Source organism: Erithacus rubecula, assembly GCF_903797595.1.
Source record: "Erithacus rubecula genome assembly, chromosome: 14".
Classification (NCBI taxonomy): domain Eukaryota; kingdom Metazoa; phylum Chordata; class Aves; order Passeriformes; family Muscicapidae; genus Erithacus; species Erithacus rubecula.
The window spans coordinates 19,029,494-19,042,262 of NC_136666.1; the positions used below are offsets into that span (position 1 = coordinate 19,029,494).

A 12,769-nucleotide genomic window follows, 5' to 3' on the forward strand; every position below is an offset into this window, starting at 1 on the left:
GGCTCTGATGGGGTTTGATGTGGGGTTTGCTGTGGGTCTGAGGTGGCGTGTCCCTGTGTGTCCCTGCAGAGAACCCCAGACAGGGAGCTGTCCCTATGGCTTTGTGGGACACCCCCCAGCCCGGTTTGGGGGTGCCGGTGTCCCAGCGCCACTGACGGGCCCGCCGGGCTGCCCGGTGCCGGCAGCGGCACCGGAGCCCCCACGGCCCGCGGGTGTCGGGGCCGGGCCCGGGGCTGGGAGGAGCCCCCCCGGCGCGTTCCCAGGCCCGCAGGTGTTGGGGCCGGCGGGTGTGAAGGTTTCCCGGGAAACGGCCCCGCCGAGGGACGGAAAATCCATCAGGGAGCGAGGGGACACGGGCATGGCACAGCACACCCGGAGCCGGTGTGCACAGCCTGGGCCGGGGGTGCATCTGGGGGCGCAGCACCCCCGAACTGGCTGTGCACAGCCCGCTGGCACGGCGGGGTGCAGGACACCCCCAAACGCGGCGTGTGAAGCCCTGGGGAGCATGAGGGACACAGGATCCCCGCAAAGCTGGGGGGCACAGCTGGGGGATGCGGGGGGCACAGCACCCCCAAACCGTGTGTGCACATCTAAGCAGCGCCCAGCACCGATCCAGCCACCAGTGCCAGCGCCGTTCCAACACCCAGGCGCAGTCTGGGGGCACAGAGGGGTCTGGTGGGAGACCTGCACCCCACGGCCCCGGCCGGGCTCGGCCCCTTCCCCACTGCCGGCCCCCTCCTGGGCCGCATTAGCTGAAGAGCTCCCGGGTAATGAGTTCTGCACCCGCCGCAGCCGCTTCCCACCTCCCTGTTTGGACAAGTGCTGGGCTGGGGCAGCACCGGCCGTGGGGTCAGAGCCCCCGCCGTGTTGGGAAAATCTTTAATTGTATCAAATAGAAATAATGTGTAAGTCTTGAGAATTCCTTTAGCTTCAGTAAAAAGCGCTTAGTCCCGTGTTAGTGTGTGCAGGTGGTTATTTTAGCCTTAAAGACTCAGCCTGAGCAACAGGTAAGAACAGGTATCTTGGCCAGACCACTGAGCTGGGATGTATTCAAAGAGAAGAATTTTTTTTTTTGGAGGTCTATGACCAAAACTGGATTAATTTGAGGAATGGGATGCTCCCCAAATGAGCGCCAGACACCCTCAAAAGACCCCTACTCTTATGTAAATAAGCTCCAAAAAGTTATATAAATATGTAAAAGCATTTGCGGGAATGTTTGGCATCATGTGGGAGTTTTGGGAAATGTAATTAATAACTTACAAAGATTAAACTAGTCTGTTAGCCAGCTTTAGTGTGTGTAGTAGGAGACATCCCCTGCAGACCCAGCACCGAAATAAAGCAAAGCTGCCTTCTAACTCTGAAATTACAGGGTTAGAGTGTTTTATTCCCAACTTTTGGTGAAAGCAGGACACCCTACAGCCCCTATCAATGGAGCAGGGTGCAGGACCACGAGACGACATGGCCAGGGCACCACGGCAGAGCTCAGGCAGTGCCCAGCTCAGGCTGTGCCCCCAGGAGCCCCCAGCCCTGCTGGGACCCTCCCGGGACACATCCCTGCCCCCGGGGCATCGCCGACCCTGCTCTAGCACCTCCCGGAGCAGAGCCCCGTGTGGTGTCCGCGGTTCGTGCTTGTCCCTCTGTCCGGGACGGGCACAGGGTCAGTGCCCAGGGCTGTGCCTGCTGCGGGGTCAGCGCTGCCAAGCACCTGCCGAACTGCCCCCCTCACCCCCCGCTCTCCCTCAGCCCATCTGCACGGGGGTCCCGTGCCCCCGGCCCCCTCCAGAGTTTGGCACCCACCCCGGTGCGTCCCAGTGCCCTGGGGACCCCAACCCGCAGGGACCCCCAGAGCAAGGAGGGGCACCAGGCGCCCTCAGCTTATCTGCAGCCGTCCGGGGCTGCGTCCAGGGCCCTGCGGGGACAGGAGCAGCACGGCCAGAGCAGGGATGTGTCTGGGAAGGGAGCGCCCCGCACACCCGCACACCCCGCACACCCTCACACCAGCACACCCGCACACCCTGTACACCCTGTACACCCTGTACACCCTGTACACCCGCACACCCTGTACACCCTGTACACCCTGTACACCCTGCACACCCTGCACACCCTGCACACCCTGTACACCCTGTACACCCTGTACACCCGCACACCCTGTACACCCTGTACACCCTGTACACCCTGTACACCCTGTACACCCGCACACCCTGTACACCCTGTACACCCTGTACACCCTGCACACCCTGCACACCCTGTACACCCTGTACACCCTGTACACCCGCACACCCGCACACCCGCACACCCTGTACACCCTGTACACCCTGTACACCCGCACACCCTGTACACCCTGTACACCCTGTACATCCCGCACACCCGCACTCCCCGCAGCCCGGCGCTGGGAGCCGGGCACAGCGCACGGAGCTGCGGGCACTCTGCCGGGTGCCAGGGCTCGGGGTCCCGCTCTGGAAGGTCAAGTCCCGGTTTCGGCAGAGCGGCTGTGGGAGCGGCGGTGGGGCGAGAGCCGGTGCTGCTGCGGGGCTGGCGGCACGTTAGCATCTTCACGGCCGTGTGAATGGCTCTCCACACACTTCCCAGCGCTGGCAGGGCCAATTAAGGAGCGAAGGAGTCAGATCTGACACCTCTGCAAATGGGCCCGGCATTCCCAGGCTCCTGCCGCCCGCCCGGAGCGGGGCGAGCCGGGGGGAGCTCGGCACCTCCAGGTGGGCGCGGGGGCATCGCCCGCACCCCCGGCCAAAGAGACCCGGGGTTACCCCCGATGCGGCCAGCAGAACCGCCCACAACCATGGCCAGGCACAACACTGCCCCAGAGGTGCTTGGGGGTCCAGAGATGGGCTCAGAGGCCCGGGGGCCACCCCTCTACAGCCCTGCTCTGGGATCCCCCCAGAGCTTCAGAGCATTCCCAGCTACAGCGTCCTGGAGCCTCCCCACAGACGTGCCACAGCCACGGGTGACAGGATGGCAGGAGTGATGGACACGGGGCAGCACAGGACCCCTGCACCCAAATCCCAGCTGCCCACACATCACCAGGAACCCGAAGACCCTCCCCAGCCCAGCCCTGTTCCCGCAGTCCCTGGGCTGGGCTGGAGGATGGGCATGGGCACAAAGCCCCCACAGGCACGCTGGCATGGCAGTGGGGCAGTGGGGCAGTGGCATGGCCATGGGGCAGTGGTGCTGCAGAGCTGCACAGGGTGGGACAGACACCAGAATCCTCCCTAAAGCTGCTCTGCAGCGCTGCTCCCCCATTCCTCACTGCGGGAGCTGCTGGCTGCACCCAGCACGGGCAGCGACCTCCAGCCTGGCACCCCACACACAGCCAGCTGCTGCCCTGGCCAGGGGCTCAGTGCCCACTGCTAGCCCAAGACACAGCCCAGATGTGCCCCAGGGCTGAGCTGGCAAAGGGACCCAGCACCTAGGCTGTCCCAGACCCCACTGACCCCAATCCCCACCTGCCTGGGGGTCCTGTCCCCTCCCCATGCCCAAGGACAGCCCGGGGTAGCCCCTGAGGGACACTGGGGGTCCTGTCTCTTCCCAGTGCCCAAGGACAGCTCTGTCCCTCCATGGCCCAGGGTAGCCCATGAGGGACAGTCCCTCTCAGCTGTCACAAACACCCCCTGTCCCTGCCCGGGCCTGCAGCAGCTGCCCAGAGCAGGGGCAGCAGAGGGGTGCCAGTGCCCGTCCCCGAGCAGGGCCAGCAGCAGAGCTCACACGCAGCTGTCAGACACAGGCTGGGGCTGGCGTCAGCGCAGCCCCCGGGGCCACTTAGCACCAGGCTCCGAAGAGCCCGGGGGGCTCAGAGCCCCGGCCTGCCCCGGCCTGCAGGGCCCGGCCTGCTCCAGGCCTGCCCCAGCCTGCCCCAGCCTGCCCCAACCTGCCCCACCCTGCCCCAGCCTACCCCGACCTGCCCCAACCTGCCCCAGCCTGCCCCAACCTGCCCCAACCTGCCCCGGCCTGCCCCAACCTGCCCCACCCTGCCCCAACCTGCAGGGCCCGGCCTGCTCCAGGCCTGCCCCAGCCTGCCCCAACCTGCCCCAGCCTACCCCAACCTGCCCCACCCTGCCCCAACGTGCCCCACCCTGCCCCAGCCTACCCCAACCTGCCCCACCCTGCCCCGGCCTGCCCCAACCTGCCCCACCCTGCCCCAGCCTACCCCGACCTGCCCCAGCCTGCCCCGACCTGCCCCACCCTGCCCCAGCCTGCCCCAACCTTCCCCAACCTTCCCCAACCTGCCCCAACCTGCCCCAGCCTGCCCAGCCTGCCCCTACCTGCCCCAGCCTGCCCCAGCCTGCTCCAGCCTGCCCAGCTGCCCCAGCCTGCCCCAACCCTCCCCAACCTGCCCCAGCCTGCCCCAGCCTGCCCCGACCTGCCCCACACCTGCCCCACCCTGTCCCGACCTGCCCCAGCCTGCCCCACCCTGCCCCAGCCTGCCCCAACCTTCCCCGACCTGCCCCACCCTGTCCCGACCTGCCCCGCCCTGCCCCACCCTGCCCCAGCCTACCCCGACCTGCCCCACCCTGCCCCGACCTGCCCCACCCTGCCCCAACCTGCCCCACCCTGCCCCAACCTGCCCCAACCTGCCCCAGCCTGCCCCAGCCTGCCCCACCCTGCCCCGACCTGCCCCACCCTGCCCCAACCTGCCCCAACCTGCCCCAACCTGCCCCAACCTGCCCCACCCTGCCCCGACCTGCCCCACCCTGCCCCAACCTGCCCCAACCTGCCCCACCCTGCCCCAGCCCGCTCCAGCCTGCCCCAACCTGCCCCAGCCTACCCTGACCTGCCCCAACCTGCCCCGACCTGCTCCAGCCTGCCCCGGCCTGCAGGGCCCGGCCTCCCCACCAGCCCGCCACAGGCCCCTGGGCACCAGCACCTTTATATTTACACCCCTGATTTATTTACACCCGCAGTGCAGCAGGCCGCGTCCCCGAGTTGCCGGTGGCCATGGCGGGTGGAGTGAGGGCCGCCGGCGGCTCCGTCCCGGCGCGGGGAGCTGCTGCTGTTAGCTGCGCTCCTTAGAGCGCGGCAGCGCCGCTCTGCCGGCTGAACCATTCCGCCACGGCCGCCTGGTTCTCCTTCACCCAGTTGATGTTAGCACGGGTCCGCTCCAGCGCCTGCTCCAGCGCCCGCGTCCCCGAGCCAAACCCAATGTCCTCGTTGTCTTTCTTGAACTGCTCCAGCTGCCGGGCACAGATGGGGCTGGGGCAGGCAGGGCAACGCCTGGCACAGCCCAGCAGCCCCAGGAGCCCCCCACAGCCCCAGAATCACCCCAATAACCCCTGACCATCCCTGGGAGCACCCCAGCACCACCCCACACCACCCAGGAGTACCCCACAGCCCCCAGGAGCACCCCAGCAGCCCCCAGGATCACCCCAACAGCCCCCAGGAGCACCCCACAGCCCCCAGGATCACCCCACAGCCCCCAGGATCACCCCAACAGCCCCAGGATCACCCCACAGCCCCCAGGAGCACCCCACAGCCCCCAGGAGCACCCCACAGCCCCAGGATCACCCCACAGCCCCAGGAGCACCCCACAGCCCCAGGAGCACCCCACAGCCCCAGGATCACCCCACAGCCCCCAGGATCACCCCACAGCCCCAGGAGCACCCCAGCAGCCCCAGGAGCACCCCAACAGCACCCAGGAGCACCCCACAGCCCCAGGAGCACCCCAACAGCCCCCAGGAGCACCCCAATAACCCCTGACCATCCCTGGGAGCACCCCAGCACCACCCCACACCACCCAGGAGTACCCCACAGCCCCCAGGATCACCCCACATCACCCAGGATCACCCCACAGCCCCCAGGATCACCCCACAGCCCCAGGATCACCCCACAGCCCCCAGGATCACCCCACAGCCCCAGGAGCACCCCACAGCCCCCAGGATCACCCCACAGCCCCCAGGATCACCCCAACAGCCCCAGGAGCACCCCAACAGCCCCCAGGAGCACCCCACAGCCCCAGGATCACCCCACAGCCCCCAGGAGCACCCCACAGCCCCAGGAGCACCCCAACAGCCCCCAGGAGCACCCCACAGCCCTTTGGCAGTCCCCAGCAGCCTGTGTCAGGGACAGCAGCACCTTGGACCCCTGGGCACACAAGGGGCAGGAACTCCCTCTCAAGGGCTGCTGGCAAAGGGCAGCTCTGCCAAGGCTGGCTCGTCCCCCAGGCCCTGCCAGAGTCCAGCCTCACCTGCTGCAGCTCAAACTCTGTGGAGAAGCGCCGGGTCACAGATGAAATCAGGTTGGAGAAGGAGAAGGAGCCACCTCCATACCTGGGAGAGCAGAAGTGTGCTGAGGCAGGGGGCAGGGGACGGGGAAGGGACAGTGCCACCCTCAAGGGGCGCAGGCAGACAGGGGTGCCCAGCCCTGCAGTGCTCACTGGGTGAAGAGCGTCCTCCAGTTGCCACGGATGAAATCCCACACCAGGGGCTGCCCCACAACGTTGTTGGCAATGCTGTTGATGGTGGAGGTGGCATCCTGCCTGCGGATCTTGGTGGGGTCCAGGGTGTACTGCAGGTACCTGGGGGGACACAGTGAAGGGGTGAGGGGCTGGCAGGGGCAGCAGACAGCATGTGATGGCTGATGGCTGGTGGGGGCACGCCACAGTGCCAGCCAGACCCCGCACGCACCGGTTGAGGATCCAGGGCTGGGTGCTGCAGGCCAGGGCTGAGCGGAGCTTGTCAGCCTCAGACACCACATGGGCCTCCTGGAACTGCTGCCAGAGGAAGTCCCAGGCCTCCTCCCCGCCCGTGGCCACCATGCTGCAGTAGATGGCTGAGCGCAGGTTCGGGGGGACCCTGTGGGGTGAGAGGCGTCGGTGCCAGCAGCCCCTCGCCGCGCCAGCCTGAGCACGCACGGCTCAGGGCTGCCGAGCACTCACGGGTTGGTGCTGGTGCTCCGCCACTGTCTCAAGTAGCCGTCAGCCAAGCCCTGGCACTCGGGGACGCCGTAGGAGCAGGCGGTGCTGATGGCATTGGCGTGGTTGTACCTGGGGGAGGGAGGCCGTGAGGGCTGGGCTCCGGCACAGGCTGTGCCCTCTGCCCAGGGCAGTCGGGGAGGCCCCAGGGACGCCACCCGGCGCCACGGCACTCACTCGGTCATCAGGTCATCGCTGGAAGCATTTTGCCAGTTATTCGTGGTGCTGTTGTAGTGATCGAAGAGAGGTTTCACCTGCTTCCTCATGTATTTCTGAGGGCAAGAGGGAGTCAGTGACACGAGCAGCAGCCCCCACACCTCTGTGGGGCAGCCCTGGCCCCTGAGCCCAGCACAGGGCGGCAGCACTCACCGCCATGTCCCCAAACAGCTCGCTGCGGTCGAACATCAGCTTCAAGTACTGCAGGTTGTTGAGCGCTGCCTGCCAGGGGATGTACTCCGTCTCCTGGCTCAGGAACAGCGTCGTGTCCAGAGCCAAGGTCACGTTGACGTACTTGGCCCTGTCAGGGGAGAGGGCAGCGTCAGCTCCCCAGCCCCACTGGCACTGCCCACCCCAGGGCACCCACCCCGCCCAGCCCCTTGCCCCGGTGGCACCCAGAGCACCTGGCAGGGCTCACCTGGCCAGGTTAAAGGCGTCGTCAATGATCTGGGCACGGTTGATCACGGGGATGGCCTGAGAAGCAAAGTCAGTGTCTCAGGGCGGGGTGGTGAGAGTGGGGTCCCCCTGCACAGCCCTGAGCGCCCCGGGTACCGTGTGGTCAGTGGCAAGCTGTCCAAGGAGCCGATTCCAGTTCCCCTGGTCGTAATTGACACGGAAGTACCCAGTGACATTGAGGTTCAGCAGGAGCCAGGTGGAGCTGAGCACGAAGTTGCTGTTGGTGTCTGGGAAGGGGACAGGAGGCTCTGTCAGAGCTGCAACCCCTCTCGCCAGGGAGGGCCAGACTCAGCCCCACCAATCCCTCCCTGGGAACCCTGAGCAGTGCCATGGCAGTGGAGTTGGCAGCAAGACCCCCACTCAGAGCCAGGACACACCATACCTGAGACTCCGGTCAGCCAGTAGTTGCCATTGCCTTGGCCAGTGCCTGTCATCCAGGTGATGGGGACGATCCAGGTGTAGCTGTGCCATGGACAGACAGGTGGTGGGACTGGCTCTCATCCCCTGACCCCTCAGTTCCCAGCCAGCCCCTGTTACACTCACTCGAACTCAGAGGGTCTGTCCACCACAGAGTTGGGGTCCAGCAGGAAATGCTTCTGGGTGATGGTGCCATCGGCGGTGTTCACAGTGACCACAGGGAAGCCCATCTGCAGTGTCCAGCGGTCCATGATGCTGCTGATATTGCCAGGCAGTTGGAGGTTGTTTCTCTCCACCGCCTGTGGGGATGGCAGCGCCTCAGTCACCAGGGGCAGGGCAATGTGGGGCTTGGCCAGTGCTGCAACCCTCAGCCAGCATGTGGGACCCTGTCACAGCAGGCAGCCCCCCAGAGCCAGGGCTGGGGATGCTGCAGGAGCACCAGGCCCCTCCTACCTGTTGCAGGTGGGCCCAGAGGTCGCTGTAGATGGCGTTGTTGTAGGAGAAGGTGTGGAGGTAGGACTGTGGGAGAGCACCAGGAGACACGGGTGGGCAAGGGCAAGTCTGGAGTGTGGGACACCCCTCGAGCCCCTGGGAAGGTCTCTGCCATGGGATGCCCACCCTGCACTGGGCTTGCTGCCCTCCAGTACCAGCAGCACCTCACCTGCAGCCCCTCCTTGAAGATGTCCTCGCTGAGGAAGCTCGAGAGCATCAGCAGCACCGACGCTCCCTGCAGGGACAGCAGGTGAGAGAAGCCAGGGGCACCCCAGAGTCCATCCCACCCCAGGGACCCCCGTGCACACCTTGCTGTAGGCGATGCTGTCGAAGACTTCGCTGATCTGGGCAGGGGTGTTGATCTCCTCCTCGCGGAAGGAGAGCGGGTGGGAGCTGGCCAGGGCGTCTGTCGCCATCACATCATGCACCTCATTCAGCACCATCAGGTCTTTCTGCAGAGGGGCACCGGCAGCTGCCTCAGCCCTGCGTGCCCAGCCTGGCACCAGGGCAGCTCTGGGGGCACCCACTGCCCTGCCTGCCCCCACACCCATCGTCCCTGGCTCTCACAATGTTCCAGCTCCTCTCAGCAAAGTCGGCACCCAGGTACTGCACGTACGAGGCGAAGCCCTCGTTCAGCCACAGGTCGTTCCACCAGCGCAGCGTCACCAAATTCCCAAACCACTGCAGAGGCACAGCACGCTGTCAGCCGCCGGCCCCAGCCAGGGGAGGGGCCGAGGGGTGCACAGGTACCTGGTGTGCCAGCTCGTGGGCGATGACGGTCACCACCCGCTCCTTGTTGCCAATGGAGGAGAAGCCATCGATGAAGAGCAGGGAGTTCTCCCGGTAGGTCACCAGCCCCCAGTTCTCCATCGCGCCCGCGTTGAAATCGGGGAGGCCAACCTGGTCTGGGGTGGAGGGGAATCCCGTCAGTGCCCTGCTGACAGCAGGCTGGGCCTTCCTCCCCCTGCAGCGGGCACCTCAGCCCGGTGCCCCGGGCACCTGCAGCACCCACCAGACTTCGGGAGCGGGTACGACGTGTTGTAATAGTCCGCAAAGAATTTGAGGATGGGGCCAGTGACACTGAGTGCATATTCGCCCTGGCCCTCTGCGATGGCTTTGGGGCGGCCCCAGATGCGGATCTGCAGAGGAGGGATGCAGGACTCATCAGTGGCCCGGGCTCAGCCACCCAGGTGGGCAGGGGGTGCACCCGGCCCATCCTACCAGTGGATTCGAGGAGTTGTCCTCTACGTATCTGAACGGGCTGACAATGAAGGCCAGAAGGTACGTGGACATCCGGGGGGTGGTGTCAAACTCAGTGACAGTCCAGGTCTCTCCATCAATAATCTGCTGACTGGTGTCTGTGGAGATCAGAGGATCACCCCACAGCCCTGACAGGCCCCCAGCCCCCCAACGGGGCGCCCCCGCCCCACTCACTTTTGGCAGGCATGTTGGAAATGGCTGTATAATTGTGGGGGTGGATCAGGGTCACTGTGAAGGTGGCTTTCATGGCCGGCTCGTCGAAGCAGGGGAAAGCTTTGCGTGCGTCAGGCGCCTGCATCTGCGTGGTGGCCACCACTATCCTGCAAGCCAGCCCCATCAGTGCCAGGGATCCCTGTGGAGGCTGCACCCCCCAGTCCCCTTTCTCCCATCCCCACTGGGGCAGCGTGAGGATGCGAGGGGGGCACAGAGGCTCAACACACCCATCCCACAGTCCTGGTGGGAGAGGAGCCCCAAAGCCAGCCCTGTGCCCTCCACTGCCCCGTGTCAGACCCGCACCCCCCACTCCCCTTCCCACCACCACACCAGACCAGCCCTGTGGCTTCCACCCCGTCCCCTGCCCTCCACCTACTTGTTGCCTGACTCGTCCGTGTATTCGCTGCGGTAGAAGCCGGCCAGGTCATCGGCCAGCTCCCCGGTGAAGCGGGTGGTCAGGCGGTACCGCTGGCCCGGCCGCAGGTTAGAGAGCAGCCTCACCACCAGGTACTGGGTGGAAGTCTCCAGCCAGGTGCTCCTGATGAAAGGGGCTATGCCACCACCCTCTACCTGCAGCCTGGCAAGGAAGCCACCCTGCCTGGTGTAGTTCAGCTTGTTGCTGTGGATGAGGATGAGGTTGGTGGCTTCCTCACACAGGAACACCACGCTGCTGTTGCCCGTGAAGATGTACATGCCGTTGGCATCGGGTGTCAGGTAGGGCTGCAGGGTCACCTCGTAGCTCTCCGGCCTCAGCGTGGTTGGTAGCCTCCATCTGTTCCAGGGGTTGTTGGGGACAGGGGTGGCAGTGGTGGCAGTGGTGGCAGTGGTGGTGATGCCAGGTCTCACTGTGGTGCCAGGTCTCACTGTGGTGCCGGGTCTCACTGTGGTGCCAGGTCTCACTGTGGTGGTGGTGCCCACATCCGATGTCACCTTGCTCTTTTCCTGCGCATACACCACCGAGAGCGCAATGATGGTGGCCACAGCGCCCACGCCCAGCACGATGGCCACGATGCCCACGGTCTTGCTGATGAAGAAGCCGGCTGCCATGGTGGCAGCAGGAGCGGCACTGACAGACGCGGTGCTGGAGCAAGCACGGCTTTTAGCCTCTCGCTCCCACGAGGTTTATTAGTCCAAGTTAATGGGTGAAGGATTAAATGACCACGCAGCTCAGGGTGATGGGGATGAGCTCTCCACCCGCCCGCCCCCCCGGCTGGCAGGAGCACCAACGCCCAGCGGGGCAGAGCTGCCCGTGCGGGCTGGCACCATCGGGAGCGTGTGCGGGCACCCCCGGCGTCCTTCCCCTGGCCCTGCGAAAGGAGGGACAGAGCGGGTGGTCACACCAGCAGCCACGTCCCCGCCGTGCTGCAGGGCCCAGCGTGTGTGTCCCCATCAGCCGAGCCCAGACACGGACTCGGTGTCACCCCGTTTACCCCCGAGTGACAGGGTCTGCGCCACTGTCAGAGGCTCCGTGCCACCCCTGCCTGCCAGGGGCGCAGCTCACAGGCTGCCCCACCCAGGGAAAGCAGGGGGCGTGGGGAGCAGCACGGGGGTCTGGCAGCAGCGGGGGGAGTGTGGGAGGGGACACCCAGGAGCAGTTCCCCCTACCCACAGCCCTCCCTGAGTCCAAGGTCACAAACGTGGAGGCACCAGGGTCAAACTTCACCGCTGTGAACTCAGCCCCCGTGGGCACGTGTGAGGCTGCCATCCAGGGTAGAGCGGGGGGATGGCACATCCTGCCACACGCTGAAAAAATAGGAAGCCCTGTTCCCAAGATCTAATCGGTCCCTGCGTACGGAGATAGGGGCAGGTGCTGCCAGGAGCCACAGCTGGGGCAAAGAGCAAGCCAGGATAAATGGGGTGCTAAGGGCGCCCTGCCCTGTCCCTGACACCCAGCTGCACCCACCAGGGCCACCGTGCCTGGCACGAACCACTCTGCTGCTGTCCCTGGCATTCCCTGTCAGGGAATCCATCCCCCAGGTCCAGAGGTCACTGCTGGCTCTCTCAGCCCCATCCCCACCCTGGCTCTGGCCAAGAGCTTTGGGGACAGTCCCCTACAGGTGGCTGGGAGGGTGCCAGGCACTCTGCACACCCCCATCCCTCCCCACAGCTCGGGCACAGCCCGCAGGCAGCCCCCAGTGGCTGGGCTGGATGGAGTTAACGGGGAGCAGCAGCGGGGTGAGACACAGCACCCACACCCCGGAGCCCCCCAGCGCCCGCAGGATCCTGTCCCCACCCCAGCCAGCAGCACACGCATCTCCCACGTCCCACAAGCGGCACAGATGTCGGGCGTCACCCCCGTGGGGACACCCCAAACCCTGACACACCCCCAGAGCCCTCCACACCGTCATGCACCCCCACAGACCCCCCCAAAGCCCCGCATTGCACAGGGCTCCATAACCCCCCTGTATGTGCGTCCCCCTGCTGGCCCCACACCCCACAGCCCCCCACAGCCCCTTCCCCAGCTTGGGACACCCCCCGTACCCCACAGAGTGCCCCCCTCACCTTCCTGTGCTCAGCAGGGGGACAGCGGGGACAGCAGGGGGACAGCGGGGGATAGCGGGGGACAGCGGGGGACAGTGGGGGTCCCGCCCGCCCTGGTCCCGCTTCCTGCGCCCCGCGTGTCTGTCTGTCTGTCCTGCTGTCCTCCTGCCCGCCTCAGCTCCCGCTCGCAGCTCCAGGGGAGGAAAGCTTCCTCCAGAGCTGCAGGGCAGGAACGCGGAGCTCTCGCCCCCTTTAACCTCCTGTCTGCCGGCCGGCGGGGACACAGCACGGGCGGCCCCACGCTGCAGCCCT

At 66.1% G+C, this 12,769-nt stretch overlaps 1 protein-coding gene across 1 annotated transcript; it reads right to left on the reverse strand.

Annotated features, from left to right (window-relative positions):
* Positions 1–5,007: 5,007 nt before the first annotated feature.
* Positions 5,008–11,168, reverse strand: ANPEP (alanyl aminopeptidase, membrane). Its single transcript, XM_079317713.1, has 20 exons — positions 10,353–11,168; positions 9,938–10,083; positions 9,725–9,861; positions 9,516–9,642; positions 9,254–9,408; positions 9,071–9,184; positions 8,812–8,955; positions 8,673–8,738; positions 8,465–8,530; positions 8,138–8,310; positions 7,977–8,056; positions 7,691–7,821; positions 7,557–7,612; positions 7,292–7,439; positions 7,100–7,194; positions 6,887–6,994; positions 6,636–6,803; positions 6,386–6,526; positions 6,197–6,278; positions 5,008–5,186 (listed from the first exon to the last, which is right to left on the reverse strand). The coding sequence occupies exons 1-20, from the start codon at positions 11,021–11,023 to the stop codon at positions 5,022–5,024; spliced, it is 2,973 nt and encodes a 990-aa protein (XP_079173839.1). The 5' UTR covers positions 11,024–11,168; the 3' UTR covers positions 5,008–5,021.
* Positions 11,169–12,769: the final 1,601 nt, after the last annotated feature.